The sequence below is a fragment of the Ctenopharyngodon idella genome, chromosome 18 (assembly GCF_019924925.1).
Source record: "Ctenopharyngodon idella isolate HZGC_01 chromosome 18, HZGC01, whole genome shotgun sequence".
NCBI classification, from domain to species: domain Eukaryota; kingdom Metazoa; phylum Chordata; class Actinopteri; order Cypriniformes; family Xenocyprididae; genus Ctenopharyngodon; species Ctenopharyngodon idella.
Window position 1 is genome coordinate 26910339 of NC_067237.1, and position 18772 is coordinate 26929110.

The 18772-nt window shown below is 37.1% G+C and overlaps 2 protein-coding genes across 5 annotated transcripts in view; both read left to right on the forward strand.

Annotated features, from left to right (window-relative positions):
• The window catches only part of hipk2 (homeodomain interacting protein kinase 2), a 113973-nt gene extending 107310 nt beyond the window's left edge, over window positions 1–6663 (forward strand). For both annotated transcript variants that reach the window (XM_051869753.1, XM_051869754.1), the window contains exon 15: window positions 23–6663. In XM_051869753.1, the coding sequence (XP_051725713.1) occupies window positions 23–484 (462 nt within the window). In that variant the 3' untranslated portion in view covers window positions 485–6663. The remainder of the gene's footprint in view (window positions 1–22) is intronic.
• Window positions 6664–8172: 1509 nt separating this feature from the next.
• Window positions 8173–18772, forward strand: part of si:ch211-1e14.1 (UPF0606 protein KIAA1549) — a 61047-nt gene continuing 50447 nt past the window's right edge. For all 3 annotated transcript variants that reach the window (XM_051869749.1, XM_051869752.1, XM_051869750.1), the window contains exons 1-2: window positions 8173–8351; window positions 9721–9887. In XM_051869749.1, the coding sequence (XP_051725709.1) occupies window positions 9794–9887 (94 nt within the window). In that variant the 5' untranslated portion in view covers window positions 8173–8351; window positions 9721–9793. The remainder of the gene's footprint in view (window positions 8352–9720; window positions 9888–18772) is intronic.

Genomic DNA, 18772 nt, shown 5'->3' on the forward strand with positions numbered 1-18772 from the left:
ATAATGATATTGCCTCGCGTAGGCCCAGCAGCACATGGCAGTTGAGCGCAACGGAGGTCACCGGCGACAGCAGGCCTACATCACCCCCACTATGGCCACCCAGGCTCAGTACTCATTCCACAACAGCCCCACCCACACAGCTAACGTTCATCCCCACTTGGCACCTCCTCATCTGCCCGGGCAACCACACCTCTACACCTACACTGCCCCCACGGCACTGGGCTCCACTGGCACGGTGGCCCACCTGGTCGCTTCGCAGGGTTCGGCCCGTCACGCAGTCCAGCACGCCAGCTACCCGCCGGGCATCGTCCACCAGGTGCCTGTCAGCATGGGCCACCGCGTGCTGCCCTCGCCCACCCTGCACCACAGCCAGTACCAGGCCCAATTTGCGCACCAGACCTACATCAGTGCTTCTCCTGCCTCCACTGTCTACACTGGATACCCGCTGAGCCCCACCAAGATGAACCAGTACCCTTACCTCTAAAGCTGAAACACTGGAGCCCAGCCAATCGCTGCTTACCATTTCTACCCTTATCCCACCTAGAGACAGAGAGACATGCTGAAGCCTATCGACCCTTAACCCCATCCCCTTGTTCCTTTCATGCTTAAACTTGAAGACAATGAAGATGCCGATGGATAGAGGAAGTGTACTCTCAGAGGGAACGGAAGGGTACTGAGGAGCTTTCTTTTTTTGATGAGTTTTATTTTGCCTTCTCAAAAGGGCCAGTTAACAATTTATTTTGTGATCTGGAGGTTTTGTTTCTTTTAAAACAGAAGTCGAAGAAGAAGTTCTTGCTTTTGTTAGTTTCTAGGTCTCATCAACAGGCCGTTTGGGAGAGACAGAGTTTCGTTCGACTGAGATTTTGTTTGCTTTTCCCTTTCTTGAAATCATTCACGACTGTTGAGCCGAGGTCACGACGTGGATGTTTTGAATTCCTACGAGAATTTTTTTTTTTTTTTTTTTTTGGATAAGGTGAAATACGGATATCTGCTGCTCTTCAAAGAAAAAAAAAACATAACGATGGCCTTGAACTGTCTTAAACTTTTCCAAATTACTTGCGGCGAGCGGTATTGTGCATACTCCGCCGCGCTCTCCGACAAAAACACCTGGAGGAATCTTCTGGAAATAGGACGACAAAACTTTCTAGTGTATTTATAGACTTTTCTTTGTTTGTGTTCACATTTAGAAAAGAAAATACGTTTGTCATACCGTAGAACATTAGCTGGGCCCCTCTTTGTAGAATGTAGCAGTCTGCACCCGTTGATTTAATGAAGAACCTTTCTTACACCAATAGATTCTTGTTTTTCCTCTTTCAATGTGATTGCACAAAGTGGTTACAATAACATAGGCATGTTCAACATGGTAGTCGGTCGTGCGTTTGCGTGCATGTGTGCGCTCAGCACATCTGTGCGACGTATTCCTCCACAGTCTTAGGTTTATCATTGTTACCTCGTAGTGCCTTACATATATTACGACAGTTTACTTGGCTGGAAACCCTCTAGAACCAGATGCTAGTCAGAGAGTTGGCTCCTAGGTTGAACATCTTCATCCGAGCTCTTTCGTGTTTTTTTTTTGTTTTGTTTTTAAGTTCCAGGTGTAAGCATTAGCCCTAAACGTTATTTAAACGCTTCTCGTTTAGCGTGCATGAGATCTTTTACATTTAAAGATACTTGCCTGGGGTAATGAACCAAAGTTGTCATTTAAAGATAAGTAACTTTTGTTCTGGATAGTGGATATAATTATATATAGCGTATTTACTGTACATACCGTAGCTATGCGTTTTAGTCACCTTGCAATCAATGCGATGTCACTGATTTTAGGCTGTATATGTCATAAAAGGGAGACTAAATGAATATTTCATGGGAAAAGCCAAGTATCGTTCAATCAGTTGGAGATTGGGCTGCACAGTTTGTTTAAAATTAAATAAAACATACCAGGTCTGAAGAGGCTGTCTGTTTATGGAAGGCTGGACTTTGTTTAGAAACCTGGGAAGGTTTGAGAAGGAGAGTCTTGTTAGGAGAAGGAGAGACTGAGGTGCTTGTGGATTTTGATGGGAATTGTTGGGAGAGCAAGAGGGAGAGGGCAAATTCCACATTTTTAATGAGAATAGCATGTTGGCTTTGAGCACGTTGGTAGATGCCGAAGGAAGCCGTGCAGCACGACTGCACACCACACTCTGATTTAAGCGCTCGTTCGAGGTTCTACGAAGATCTGTGGGGTTTTTATTCTCACGTACACTCTGGGGTTTCGAACAGCCCCATGTTGCAAGAGGATATCTGCAACAACATGCACCGGAAATCAAAATTGGCTTTGTCTTTTTCACTGTTTGTCTTACCATAGGAATCACTTATGCTACAGGCGTTCTGTCAGTAAAGAGATAATGAAAGTGTAGAAAACTGTGCGCCAATGCTTGTGTTATTGCTGCTTAATTTAACGTTAATATGCTAGCCAATCATTCACACTGTGTCCTAACCATGTGCTCTGTAATAAACCAATTATAAAGACAAGGAAAGTTTATATAGTACTTTTTACCATTGAAAAGTCCAACAAAGATGCTTTAAATTGACCAGAAGTGACAATAAAAACATATAATAATAATATAATATAAGAATAAAATTTCAAATAAATGCTGTTGTTTGAAGTTTCTATTCTTCAAAGGGTCCTGAAAAAAAAAAAAAAATCATGGTTTCCACAAATATATTAAGCAAAAAACTGTTTTTGACTTTGTTAATAATAGAATAAATGTTTCTTGAGCAGCAAATCAGCATATTAGAATGATTTCTGAAGGATCATGTGACACTGAAGACTGGAGTAATGATGCTGAAAATTCAGCTTTGCCATCACAGGAATAAATTACATTTTAAAATATATTACAAAAGAAATCAGTTCTTTAAAAATGTAATCATTTTTCACAGTATTTTACTGTATTTTTAATTACGTAAATGCAGCCTTAGTGAACATAAAAAATGTAAAACATTAAAAAAAAAATATTACCAACCCCAAACTTTTGGAAGAGTAGTGCAACAACAAGGAAAACTAAAAGACTGTTTTAAAGTTTTAAAAATTAACTTATTTTTTATAATCATTTAATCATCAAGTGTGGAATGAAAGGAATATGAAATTATAACAAAAAGAAAAGAAGATGCTTTAAAATAAAATTGAATTTAAATGAATTAAAAGTAAAGAAAAATAACACATCCATAGGTTTTTGTATTTTGCGCGACAGGATGTTTTTGCGTAGTCTGGTGCGCTGGGTAGCCCCGCCCATAGTGAAATCTCATTGGTCCAAAGTTATCTGCATAGCTTTATGCTAAACATCAGGCATGTTCTGGTTGGCTGTGATTATGCGCCTGGTTAGGACACAGTGTTTGTTTTGTTTTTATGTTTTCTGATGGGCACATGCTGATGGATTATCGAATATATCCCATTCTGCCCTCACGTAACGCCACAAAACTTGCATTTGAAGTAGTTTTTACTTTGAGATGTTTCTATTTTATTGTTTTACTTCGCTAGGTATATTGTTTTCTCATAGAGAGTGTTGCAATAATGTTTGTGGATGTTTATTATTTTTTTTTATGTTATATGTCAAGCATCATTTGTTTGATTTCTGGTGGTCGATATGTAACTGTGATGTTTAGTATTCATATGTGGACCCTCGTCTGGTAGAAAGCATAGACTTTGTCCAAGTGCTCAGCCAAGATCTCACACCAGTTACGTTGTACCCGAGCCTTCAGTTTGATAGCTTGTCAGATTGATTCATTAAGCTGTGTGTTATGACGTAGGATGTCAATAGATGTTTTTGTTGTATGTTTGTTTAAGCTTAAGTTGGATGCTCATTCAAGCACACAGTTAAGAAAGGCTCCTTCGATGATACTCCCATAAAACATTCCATTCCGGAAGGAGCCATTTCTGACTGCACTGATCTGTAGTCTCCAGTCTGTCTCACCTCACAGGGACCGACCTGTACGACCAAATTGGGACTCCGCTGGCATTTAAGGAGTTTTGGTTCTTCCCACCAAAGAAATTCAGCATGTCTTTGATGCGCAGGCGTCTCTCTTGCTGTAATGGAGAAGACAGAGTGAGTGATCAGGCTGGTGTCAAAAAGGAACTTATAGATGGCATACACAAAATAGAGATGACACAAATAATGCACTCTCATGTTCTCTCAGAACTTAGTGCAGTTGTTGTTAGCAGTTAGCACAGTATAATCCAGTGTTTTGTACCTTTCTCATACATTTTGTCAGTGTTAGGGTGGAAAAATCTCCGAATTTTGGATCTAGTAAGTGGATTTGTGTAAAAGAAAATAAGGCCCTTAGATTGTCAATGCCACACTTTTTTTTCTTTTATTAAAGCTGTGGTGTGTAATTATTTACTCCTGAAGATTATATACACTGTGGCGCTTTGAAGATCGCTTCGCTTTGACGTAGCAACATTGGCTCAACCAATGGTGTGAGATGTGGGCGTGGCTATCTGTTAGTCCAACCAATGGAAAATATGGAGTGTGTTTTGAATCCATTTTTATACTATTCTGTTTGGTGACGCATAAATTACACACTGCAGCTTTAAATTTCAGCTTTTGTAAGCTTTATTATTTTGGTTTTAACTAAATATTTAAGAATCACACAGATAAATTAGCCTTTTTAGATGAATTGAATCAGTACTGCTACCTTTAAACTGGTCACTAGTACAAAATGAATGTAAAATTTGAGACTAAAATATTTGATATACATGATGATCACTGTTGGATTTCTCTCACTAGACTTGATCTAGCATTAATTTGATCAGTAACACAATGTTTTTCATTCTCATCCAAAATTAAAACATCCAGTTTGATTTTTTTAACTCATAATTGAAATCTTAGAAAGCCCTAATGACTCTACAAATGTAAATGTATGAATTATGAACAAGAAGTCATGTTGTTGTTTTTTCTTTAAAATTCAGACTTTGTCTGATTTGTATACATCAATGAAGATTATGCAACCAAAATGTGCTAGAAATAAGCATTCATGCAATTCAAGTTTTTTTTTTTTTTTTTTTTCTCCATCTTGTGTCAAAATCCTGCCTTCTCCTTTATTAACTGCACGTGAAGCTTTAAGGAACCATGAATATGTGCTGTATTGGTGATTTTTGTGAAGCCTGGGGTTTTGTTACACATTTAGCTTCATGAATATACAACCTACAATCAAAATCCTACTTCCGACATTACAGAAAGCAATGGATTCTGGCACTGTAAGGATTGAAAAACATTCCTGAAATACCCCTGATGACGTCTGATGGCACCCAAATCAACACTTTTAAAGCACATGATCATGAATTAACTCAAAGCTTGCAGAAATCACAATGAATTGTTGTTTATTTTCTGTCACTGAAGTGGCCACAGTACTTCCAGAATTGTAAAGCTTTTGTTTTTTTTTGTCTCATCTGTGGGCTAAAACAGAAGCATTAAGGGTTAAATGCACCATTAAACTTGAATGAATGTGCTAAGAGGCCAAATATGACAATACGGCCATCTCCATATGTTGTTTTAGAACCAAAAAAAAAAAAAAAAGCTAAACAATAATCGTTACGCCCAAGAACACTCATCGGTCAACTTTTTTTTTTTTTTTTTTTTTAAATCTACTGCATAGTTCCTGTCAGGAGTGTGTATTACAGAGTGACATTACTACAAGCGTGTAAAGCGTAAACTATTCACAAAATAGATAAGAAACACCAGTGAATGCAAGTGAACTTGTTTGTACAGAAGCGTCACTCATCACACGAGTCGCCACAGTAACCCGTTATGTAGCTGTGATGCACTGTAGCCGTTTGTGCAGCCATCGAAGACGTGAACAATTTTCTACTTGCACAGCAGCGAACATTCACAGTCAAATGTAAAAACTAAATATTTTTCTACAATGTTTCAAGACCTAAGAAAGCATCCGACCCCCGACCCCTGATTTTTGTCGACTGCTGTATGGTTTTCTCAGTAGTGTGTATCACATTAGTTGTTGTCAAAGCTATTGTGTGCTGCAGTATTTCCAGGTATACTTCTTTGTTTATTGTCCTTTTTTATTATAATTATTATAATTTTGCTTTGTTTATTGGAGATTTGAAGAAGTGTGATGTCTCATTATTTCAATCTGTTAACGTAGCATTACATGTACCCTGTACCTTAGGCTAATATTATTAAGTATGCTATGAGAATGGATATTTTACTGGCTTTATAGAATGTTAAAATGAATATAATAATGACAATAATAAGAATGATTTAACTCCTAAAAATTGAGTACTTGCTACTAAGCGCTTGTGTTACCATTACAAATGTTGTGTGCTTCTCTTAATAATTTTCGTTGTAGAAAAAAAAAACCTGAGTGAATTTTATTAGGCTTCGACAACTAATGATAGCAGTGTAAATTCATCGAGGATTTTTAACAAACCTGGGGTTATAGAAGAATATAGTTATTTTAATCGTTCTATTTACTAACTGTAGGGTGTGAAGGGGCTCGCGTCGTGGTGAACTATGTTATAGCTTGTTATTCACTGTTACTTTTGATCATTTTTCGGTCTCCAAGGTGAATCGAGTTATTAAAGGAAATTTGTATGCTCACATATGCATATTGTATATGTGTAGAATTGTAATCACACTTTGTCTTGGATTTACATTAAACTGTTAAGTCACGGCATTTGTCTTGTTTTTTCATGCTGTCATTGTGTTTTTTTCTTGTTTAGTCCAGAGAATAATTATCTCCTGGTGGTCTCAATCTTTTTTTGTACACACTAACCAGATTAACATTAAAGGCAATGTAAGTGAACCAAACTCATCTAGTAGGGAAGACTGTGGCTATAGTTTTCACAGCAAGGGACTCTTATTTCAGTAGGATTCTGAGCAAAAAGTCTAAATACACAAATGTGCATCTTGGTTTTGTATATGTGTCTGCCATACGTGATTTCATCTTATTATTCATATAATTTGAAGATGATAATAACTAATCAATTTCAAATACAGCTAAGAAAGTACAATATAAAATAAATATAAAATAATTTATACAATTTCCCCAATATATATATATATATATATATATATATATATATATGGTAAAGATTTTCACAGGGTATGATGACTTTGTGTGTGTGTGTGTGTGTGTGTGTGTGTGTGTGTGTGTGTGTGTGTGTGTGTGTGTAAGTATATAGAGATCCAACTCTGTCATGTCCTCTATCAGTATGCAATGAACATGACACTGTTCGATTTTTTTTCTCGAAATTTAACGAGTTTTTTCTCGAAACATAACGACTTTATTCTCAAACTTTAATGAGTTTATTCTCAACATTTTATTTCGACTTTTTTCTCGACATTTAATGAGTTTTTTCTCGACAAATAACGACTTTATTCACAAAATTTAATGAGTTTATTCTCAACATTTTATTTCGACTTTTTTCTCGACATTTAATGAATTTTTTCTCGAAAAATAACGACTTCTCAAAATGTAATGAGTTTATTCTCAACATTTTATTTCGAATTTTTCCTCGACATTTAATGAGTTTTTTCTCGAAACATAGCGACTTTATTCTCAAAATTTAATGAGTTTATTCTCAACATTTTATTTCGACTTTTTTCTCGACATTTAATGAGTTTTTTCTCAAAAAATAACGACTTTATTCTCAAAATTTGATGAGTTTATTCTCGACATTTTATTTCGACTTTTTTCTAGAAATTTAACGAGTTTTTTTCTCGAAACATAACGACTTTAATCTCGAGATGGTTTTATTTATTATTGCTTGGCCCTAATCCTCTTCCGTAACATTCAGATTGATTAATGTTGCAATTACTGTAAATGTTTTGGTTTTTTATGACCATGAAGACTCCGTTCCCTCAATGGCCACTAGAGCGTGCTGTCACATTACCAAACTCGAGTAGATTCTTGTGGTGAATCGTTTAATCATGATCAGAATCTCCTCAGTTTTGAAAAATAAAACATTTAAAAACTTAGTAAAAAAAAATATAATCTGGTTTAGGTGAAAAATATGCAGCCACACAAGATTCGGTAACAAAACGCGTTGCCGTGAAACCACAGACGCCGGGCGGAGGTGTCAACCTAACCCGGATTACTGAAGGACGGCGCGGGGAGCCAATGACCGTAGAGCCCATACAAGAGACTCCAAGTCCTGCTGTCAGGGGAGGATTTAGTGAAATCCCGAGCACAGAGCGGTTGCATCTGAGAAAGTGAGTGATGCTCAGACAGGATCCAGACACTTATGAAAATAAAATCACCCGTTGTGTCATTCAGTCATGGAAAAAATAAGCTTTAATCCTGATATGTAACTGGATATGGACGCTATCGACTTCAGACCGCTGTAACTGTCGGCTTTGAAGGTAAGGAGTTGCTTTTCGAGGCTGTGCATGTGCTAAAAGTCTTTCTTTCTTTGCTTTGAAATAAACTGATATAAATCCGATTCAGCCGCAAGATAAAGTTACTAGACGTAACGCATATTTTGCAACTTCAAGTTAACTCGAGTTAAACGCATCATCAGTCAAACATGTAAGTTATATAGACGATGATTGCAATCATTTCTTTAAAAAAGACTCCGTTATGTACCACACAGCAACACATCTCAAATATTATGTCCTTTTAGTTCTAATGGCTATGTTATAATAACAAACTAGTTATTATAACACCGCGAAATCCTAACAAAGTATTTCTCTCATAACCATTACAGAACAGTTACTGTAAATCCCGACTAGAAGCCTAATCCGCGTGCAACACGCGCGTTTAGCGGGGTTTTAATGCACACTAGTGAGTTCACAAGCCCTTTACATTGATTCTGAGGCTTGCATAGTGGCTACTATATGTCAATGTGTAAGTTTTGTTATTTGAAAGAAACACAATATACAACAATGTTTGGATCGCTGCGAGACTCGGTTCGTGTGATATTGAACGATAAAGATGTCCGATTCCTGAACGAATCGCTCTTTTGAACTGGATCTTTTTGGGAAATCCCTTGAACCGGTCTAAATGATTCGTTCACGAATCTGCCTGAATCAGTCCTGGCGGTTCTCGAGTGGGAAATCCAGTTCTTGTCCGATTCGTAATGAGCTGAGAACAGATGAGAGTGAATCCAGGATTTGATAAACATGGCAAAGTTAATTTAAAAGTCCAATAACAGAAATTATATGGACGTACTGGAAATATGCGACTTACGATTGTATAACCGAGACTCATACGAAACAGACTGAATCATGGCCGCAACAAACAGCTGGGAATTAATAATAAACACCTATATTAAAACTTGTTGGTAAAAGTGTAATGAACAGCAGGAAATTACTTTACTGTAACGTTTATATGTCACGCAGGGATGGCAGGGACCACGCGATGACGTAATTGCGCCATGACGTAACACTTTGAACTCTTTGAGTTGGTTCATTGAAACGAATTGTTCGAAAGAACCGATTCGTGAAAATGAGTCGGACAAGTTAAGGAACAAAGGAACCGTACGGTCTGCGCTCTGCACGAGCACTTGTAGTGGCACTCAGTCAGCGCGAGGCAGCATGGCAATGCATTTTAGTGGTCAAAATCTGCATCTATGAATTACATTTTCGGTTTTTAATGATATGCAAGATGTCATTTATTCGGTTTATGATTAAATCGTTAGATTTGGTTACGGGAGTATTCATGAAGTCATGCTCAAAAAGAGGACTGAAAATATGACCTATATAACAGTGTTATTGTTTTCATCTGCTGCAGTTTATGGTGACTAGTTAAACGCATGGATTGTGTCTCCTCGGATCGCCTTGAACCCAAACATGAGTTTCACTAAATGGAGGGTCTAATGATGGAGGAACGTAGTCCGGTCACCGCGTGCGTGCTGCTGATGTTCGTCTCCATGGTGATCGCTGATTCACCTGCTGCAGGTAAGTGATGTCATGGTCTGCTTCATTTGGGATGGGTGATCAGTTTGCAACCGGTAACTGGATGAGTTTGTTGGCAAGATTATAGAAATTTAGCCTTTTGTGGGAGACCTTAAAACTGCTGTAATGCAATGAGAAGTTTTGAGGATAATGTTTTTCTCATCTCGTCTTCACATTTTGGTTCAATTTTAAAGCAGGCCAGATTCTGAGAACATGTTGATAAATGTTTTGTTCAAAATTAATTTTAACATTGAGGCCACTTTTCTTGCTTGTCTGGAACTTACTGTGTAATAGCTGTTGATTTAACTTATCCATGATGACAGTGCATTTTCTCAAACAAAACTTAAATTTAAAAACATTTTCGTAAATAATATGGCAGATACTTTAGAACAGTGGATATAAACTTAATTGATTGCCTAATGTCCCTTTATTTAAACATCTTAACAAGTGTGTTTAGTTTGAGTGATTTTCTTTTCTCTCTCTTAAAGGGTTAGTTCACCCAAAAATTAAATTTCTGTCATTAATTGCTCACCCTCATGTCGTTCCACATCTGTAAGACCTTTGTTCATCTTCAGAACACAAATTAAGATATTTTGATGAAATCCGAGAGGTTTTTTTTTTTTATCCTTCATTAAAATCAATGAAATTACCACATTCAATGTCCAAAAAAGTAGTAAAAACATCGTTAAAATTGTCAACATGACTACAGTGGTTCAACCTTAATGTTATGAAGCGATGAGAATTCTTTTTGTGCGCAAAAACAAAACACAAATAATGACTTTATTCAACAATTTTTCATCTTCTCTGTCAGTCTGTTATGCAGTTGGTGCAGTGCTGCGTTTCCGTGTTTACGTCCGAACGCCGGCTCATTATTGGCCGGCTCCTGCGTCAGCATCACACGCATGCGTTGTGCTGCTCACGTGAACTGCTGTCAGCCAATACTGAGCCGCCGTTCGGACGTAGAACCTGGAATGAAAATAGCGTAGCAAATTGACAGGGGAGAGATGAATTTGTTGAATAAAGTCGTTATTTGTGTTTTGTTTTTGCGCACAAAAAGTATTCTTGTCGCTTCATAACATTAAGGTTGAACCACTGTAGTCACGTTGACAATTTTAACGATGTTTTTACTACTTTTCCGGACATTGAATGTGGTAATTTCATTGCTTTCAATGAAGGATAGGAAAAAAAAAAAACCTCTCGGATTTCATCAGAATATCTTAATTTGTGTTCCGAAGATAAACAAAGGTCTTACGGATGTGGAACGACATGAGGGTGAGTAATTAATGACAGAAATGTCATTTTTGGGTGAACTAACCCTTTAAATTTTAATGGTTTCATGCTCTCGGCAGGCAATAATTTACTGCATAAACATTGTTGTCTGCACAAATCATGTTTATCCTCAAGTAGATATTGGATATTGATTGGAAGCGTTTCCCCTTCATTTTTGAAGTCAATTTTGCTATCGTAGCTGTGCACAATTATACTGTATAGTAGCTGCATTTTATTATTTGCATTTAACATTGTTTTTCCCTCTTGTCCATGACTCTATCAGAACAAACCTTTGACCTGTTTTTGAGTCGCGACTCACAAGTTGAGAATCACTACTTTGGAATAATATCCCATAACTTTGTTTACAAAATGCAAGCAAATTATATAAGGCCTTAATTTGAATTTTCAACTGTAAGAGACTCACATCATTCAGAATCTAAAGCTCTGAGATGCATCATAGAAAAACTGATGATATGATGTTTTTTTAACTCTCATTTCTTAGCCTAGTCTCTCCAAAAGTTTCTTTTGTATAGAACGTAATATCCACCTTTAATTTAAAAGCAGGTCAGTTCCTTGACTGTTTGTCAACGTGATGACAAAGGATATTTAAGGCTACTCTTCTTGTTGTGTGGAACTTCTACATTGGCTATAGATTTACCCTTAATACCCTAGTCCATGTCACTGACTCAAGTGTGTTGTCTTGGAGCCAAAACAGTTCCTTCTATTTACAGACAACTGTACAGGATTAATAGCATTAATAACAGTAACAATTTAGGTAGATTACAAGTTAAGCAGGCAAACTCGTCTTGCCTTTATGTCGAGTACTATATACTCTTTCACAATCTTAAGGATCAAAAGGCTCTATGAAGACAGAATAAGAACGAAAAACTAGGCTATAGATAAAAAAATCATGCTGCTAGATGCTTTTTGTTGGTAGAAAAATCTTTAGATGCAGTTGGATTCATTTGTACATTGCAGTGGTGTCTCAAGTTCAAACTCAAGATTTGTGGTGAAGTTTTGCTTTCATTTTTAAATAAATCTTGTCCATCATTCATTCAAGAAGATTCTCGGAGATCGGCTGTCAGAGTAAACTTGACTGCTATGTGTTTCATCCAGTTACCCATCTATTCATGCTGAAAATCAAGATATTAGGAGATTATCGTTGAGTGTGTAGTATTGACGGTCCATTTATATCCATTTCAGCATGTCACAAGCTGTATAAAAGAAATAATATGGAATAGTGTTTATTTTCTGTGGTACACGTAACTGAATCTTAAATGGATAGTTCACCCTAAAATCGAAGTTCTGTCATAGTTTATTCACCGACATGTCAGTCCAAACCTGTATGACTTTCTTTTGCGGAACACAAAAGACGAAATTTTGAAGAACTTTCTGAGGAACAAATCAACATTTGAGCCAATTGGAACAACTTCCATTGTAAGGACAAAAAACACAGACATTTCTCAAAATATCTGTTCCACAGAAGAAAGAAAGTCATATAGTTTTCGAACGACATGAGGCAGAAATTTAAATGAACTTTCCCTTTAAGACAGGGCCATGTCATCAAGACATCTCATATCAAATCCATCAAAACGTGTTATGAAAACCAACTATGTGAGTCTGTTGTGGCAATTTATTCAACCCAGATCTGTCAAATTCAGAACCTGAATTCTGTGGCTTCACTGAAACTGAAAAAGAATCCTTCTTTTTGTTACCTGGGAAATCTTGACCTAAGAAACCCTTTAATGTTAGAGAATGACCGAGAGCATGAGAACAAGGTTAGGTTGGCCCAGCACATTCATTTAGCCTGTGGATGAAAAATATAGGTAGAAAATCTTTTATTTTTGTCCAGAAAATCTGTTTGACCTGTAGATTTTTAATGGGAGTCAGGTCTACATTGAGTTCTTTGGACTATCTACAACAAGTCAGTACAAAGGTAAAAATGATGCATATTTTAGTCAATTAGGGCTGCACGATGTTGGAAAAAATTGATATTGCGATATGGAAAAAAATGTCACCAGATGACTTAAATAGCTCTATTTGTAAAGAAGTAATCATTCTAGAATGATTGGGATGTTGGGAATTCTAGAATGTATGGGAGTGTATCTGCAATTCTGCATAGAGTATAATAAACAATTTACAAGCATATATAAATACAATAGAACAAAGATACAAATGAAATAAACATTGCTTTTCATGTTTTTCATGCAAGTCTAACAGTGTTCAGGTATAGAAATTAAATAATAAAATGTAAAATAACACTGCATAGTCTTCACTGTATAATTTAAATAGAATTCATCTTTGTTAAAGTTACAAAAGTGATGTTTTTCTTGTCTTTTGTTTGATTAACATTAATGACACAGACGGCAGCAGGTATATTAGGCTGCTGTCACTTTAAGACTTTAATTTACAGATTCAATATAATGATATGCATCCATTTTCTTTCTTAATTGTTTAAGTTAAAGACATAACCGACTGTGTTCACGAGGATACTCGCCGAGACAGGCATTTTGACATAATTTTGCATGTACGTGTTTGTTCAAGCACAAAAAGACGATAAAGAGAAGTGAATTTGGTGTGTGCGTGAGTTCCGAACCGAGTTCTTTCACATCATCTTGTGCGTAAATGCTTTAAACTCACCTGAATGTTTAAACTGACAGGACTTAAAAACATGCAAAATATAAACTTTCACTCTATGATGGTTAAACTTTGCAATTAATCCATGAATCACATGCATTCCGAATCCCTATTTACTTACATCCTGTGATGTCACTATCGCGGATGCGCACATCATGATGTTGATGCTGAAACTATAGTATATCTTTCAGCCCTATAGTCAGTTATATTTGCCATGTTTGAGTGGTGGTGTCATATACCAGGCACATTTATATGATGCAATATAAGTCTGATATTATTATATGATGCAATATAAGTCTGATATTATTATATGATGCAATATAAGTCTGATATTAGTCTGACTCCATATATTTTGAAATTGCTCTGCAATTTTATACTTCATCTTGGTTTTGAGATTTAGGTCAGACAGTTGTTTTTTTTTTTCCCCCCACAAAAAAATATTGGAAAGGCTAGTTGTAAACAACATCAAAGGCATTAAACAGATATATGGAGAAGAGCTGACTGAACATTCTGTATTCTTCTTACCTCATGTAGTGTAGAGCAGAAAGAGCAGGAAGGGGTGGTTTGATGGCTCCACCCACATGTTCAGGGGGTAGTTCAATATTAAGGTGTGCTACTTTTAAATCAAAGCCTGAGGACAGTGAGTTTTTGTGTGATAGTATACACACTCCCATTTCTTTTAAACATAGCCAAAGTCCCCGCCTTCTCACCAGGACAATATACAGACGGTTTCCCTGGCATCTAAATGATGTGCATGTGCAGAATTTAACCTTGAAAGCTGGGTAATGCAGTACTGAATGAGTAGACTGACAGTAACAGAACTGATTATGGGAATATGCAGTGTAAAAACTGGGTCACTTTTTTAGTATTAAGCTTTTTGCCCTTCTTTATTCTTAGGCCCCTATGATTTCTGCGATGCTGAAAACTTAGACGTAATCACAGAATTCAGTCATAAAAATTGATTAGACATGCTTTTTGATTATAAAGTAAAATAGGGGAAAAACAGAATTTGTGGAAAAATAATAGGGCCCTGTATCTGCACAATCAACCTGTTTCACATATCCAGGAATTTCCAAAGCAGATTTTGCATTTCCATTTGCTTCAATAGCAAAAGAAAAAAAAAATCCATGATAGCATTTCTATGCCTTTCCAAAAGAGGAAAAAAGATATCAAGAGATTGATTATGTTGGTCAGAGAGAAAGTAAGAAAATGTCAAATTTGCCGTCACTCCCTTAGCTGCTCTATTAAAAACAGTCACACAGCAGCATTAGCTAGTTTTCTGTAATTTAATGCCAAGGTAATAAAACACAGTGTTATAAATGTACATTCATTTTTTTTTTTTTTTATGAAAATATACAAAACATTGCTAGATTTGTGATGGTAATTACTGTGGAAATGCGTCATCACAATCTGAAAAGGATCCATTTGTGCTACGGTACAAAACTCTGCGCTAATATGCTTTTAACTATATGAGTGTTTTGAATGGTTGCCAGGTCATTATGCTAGGTTGTTCTGGGTGGTTATAAGTCAAAAGAGTCCACTACCAAATACTCTGGTTCCTAGATATGGTTCTTCAGAATAAATCTAAGGGATATTTTCACGTTTTATTGTCTGCCGGGCGACAATTGTAGGTCCTATTGCTTAAAGCATGAGATGAGATGAGTTATACACCAAAGTTTAATTCTTATGGGTAAAGTCACCATGAAATCAAATTAAACTTTTTTTGGCTCTTAGTATGAATATGTTAGCCTTACTGATATCTATAGGCTTGTGCCAAAGCAGTATAAGCATTCAAAACTTACAGTCTCTCACATCCGCCAATATGGATCAATGATTTTGATGTCATCACACTGCACTTCAGCTTCACATCAGATTTTCTGTCCAATCAAATGCTCTCTAGAATCTAAAGCATCCTGCGTTATAAATGGACACTGAAGCTGTAAAAAAGTATGTAAGTAACTTAGTTATGTAATAAGTGGTCCAAATCAATGCTTCCCATTCCAATATAATGCAACAGTGGCCACTTTTTCAGTCATCTTGGTTTCAAAAGTATTTCCCCCTTCTTATTCTTAGGGCCCTATGGCTCCAGGGGGTCAATAAAGGCCTTCTGAAGCGAAGCAATGGGTTTTCGTAAGAAAAATATCCATATTTAAAACTTTATAAACTATAGTAACTAGCTTCCGGTAGACGGCTGTACGCATCGATTTGCGGCGGAAGAGTAACCCCTGACCTGATGTATTGACTGACGCGGAAGTGCAGAGAATTGATCAAAACAAAACAAAACACCGGTCGCGAATTAGAAGTCTAAAATGGGAATTTTTAAAGAGAAATGTCAGAGGAATTTGATATAAGAGAAGAGAAGCTTGAGTTTGTTGCCAAGCCCTGTTTGTTTGAACAGCGAGAAGCTTACGCTACTCCTACGTCATACGTCGGGTCAGTGGTCACTCTTCCGCTGGAATTTGACTTAAGTACAGCTGTTGCCATAAGCCAGTTTTTGTAGTTAATGAAGTTTTATATATGGACATATTTCTTACAAAAACCCATCGCTTCGCTTCAGAAGGCCTTTATTAACCCCCTGGAGCCGTGTGGATTAGTTTTATAATGGATGGTTGCACTTTTTTGGGCTTCAAAATCTTGAGCGCCATTCACTACCATTATAAAGCTTGAAAGAGCCAGGATATTTTTTTTAATTTAACTCTGATTGTGTTAGTCTGAAAGAAGATAGTCATATACACCTAGGAAGGCTTGAAGGTGAGTAAATCATGATATAATAATTTTCATTTTTGGGTGAACTATCCTTTTAAGTCACACTTGTGACTTCTACAAGCGAATATAATCCCATAACAATTTCAGAGCTCATGGCAGATCTGTCCTAAAGCTTTATGCATAAAAATAAATTTCTTTATGGAGAAAGTGAATTTAGATTTTACTTCTAGAATTCGACTGACCAGAATTAGAATTCAACTCTATAGGGCAGTCTACTTTAAATGACCGCTTTTTACATGTGGTTTTCAAAAAATCCTTGTGTTGTCTTATCACCAATGGCAACCAGTGCACAGTGCATGTACAGATGTTCTTTAGCCAGAGATGAGAGCACTCAGTGGACTCACGATCATCCAGGTGTATCCCTACTTATTATTCTTGTAGTCGAAAAGCTCTCCCACAGAATTCACACAGGGTGTCGGAGCCTTCTAAAAAAACGCTGTTGAGTTTTGAGGATTGCGAGGAGCTCATCGCAAACTCCTGGCTAATTACAAGTGTTGCTTCTTTTACAAATGAAACCTGATCTGTGAGGGATGACAATGAGTGCATTCATTATTCATCGCCTCTGGGACTGAGAACAGATCAATACACCGGGCCCATCAAAAACCACAGGAGCTGGATGCTGAAGCTACTGGCTTCTGGACAAGCGAACAAAGTCCCATTGAGAAACTGGGACGGTTGGATACCAGTTTCTTTGATGGTGAACCCTTGCATTGCAGAGGAGAACTTTGTGTGTGTGTTTGAAGGATAACGCTTTGGCTTTCACCATAGGGATGCATCAGCTTGTGGTCAAGGTCAGGTCCTTTGAAAGTTAACTTGCATACAAAGTAAACCTAAAGAGTGCCAAAATCAAAGCCGTTCAAACATAATTGATGTTCAATATACACCAAGATGGAATGGGGTTTTGGACCAATGAGATTTAATAGTGGACAGCAGTGGTGTGCGGTGGTGTTTTAAAATGAGGAGGCAAAGTCCTCATTTATGTCCCTGTTACACAATTTTAAGTTAACATTACATAAAAAGAGAGACCAAATACAATTCTATTTTGTTATTTTTACACTATGTAATGTTCTGTTTATTAAAACCAAGTATAAATTTCATCAAGTTAGTGTTTTTACTCATTTTTACATTTATTCCAAAATAATAACTAAAGGCAGTAACAATTTAAACAATATATATTATTTATATACTAATATTCAGCTTTTCTTTTTAATAGTCAATATATTTTCAGCAGTCATCATGCTTGTACGTACACACTGGTCAGTGGTCACAGACACGAAGATTAATTTCACCACGCTAATTGCTCACTAAAAGCCCCCGCGGTCATCATGTTTTCAGGCCATTTTGAGTTTGATTTTGACATGACATAAAGCGGTGATATCTAAATGACAGTTGTTTACTTACTTTTTAATTAGTCTACCCATTAACGCCATCACTGTCTTCATTCAGGCCAATTCGATGAGAACACGCACGAAAACAAGAGGCGGGATTTATCGCACGAACCAATCATGTCCAATCATATCCAGTCATAGTGCGATGGAGGCACTGCCTCCTCTCATGTGACTTTCCCCCATTCATTCTCAGTTACCCCCCACTAAACCCACCGCACGCTATAGAGGCTCTGCTTTATTTCTATGAGCTGAAGGGAGGCACAGAGACGCGGACTCCCTGCTGTAACTTTACCTGCGGGTGCCACACACAGTTTCTGCCAATCTCATGTTAATCTTGAGTATATATATAGTAACAATGCATCCTTCATATCTCCGAAAAGTCTTTAGTTTTATCATATTTATAAAAGATAGATACACTAAACCAAGTCTTTCCGAAAAAAGCCGAGATCCTGGAGGCGTGCCTGCCATCAGTGCCATGGGCGGAGCTAAAGAGTCACGAGCGTGCGCAGCTTCTGTGTAGAGATCGCATGCTATCTGCGACATCATTATAAATAAAAAGGGAACAAAAACGTTCGTGTTGTTTACATTATATGCACTTGCGCTGATTGCCAACAAAACATAGACATCTGATGCAGCTTTACTCACTGCCCGTGATCTGCGAATCCAGCGCCGAACTGGTACTTGTTTACAAAGCATTCATCACTGAAATCCCAGGAACAAACAAACATACATACATACAACTCCGTTGCTGCCTCGGAAAAACAAACTTCATCCACTGTTCCCTTAACGCTGGGTTCTTTGGGTAGCTGAAAAGGTAATCTTTCCCTC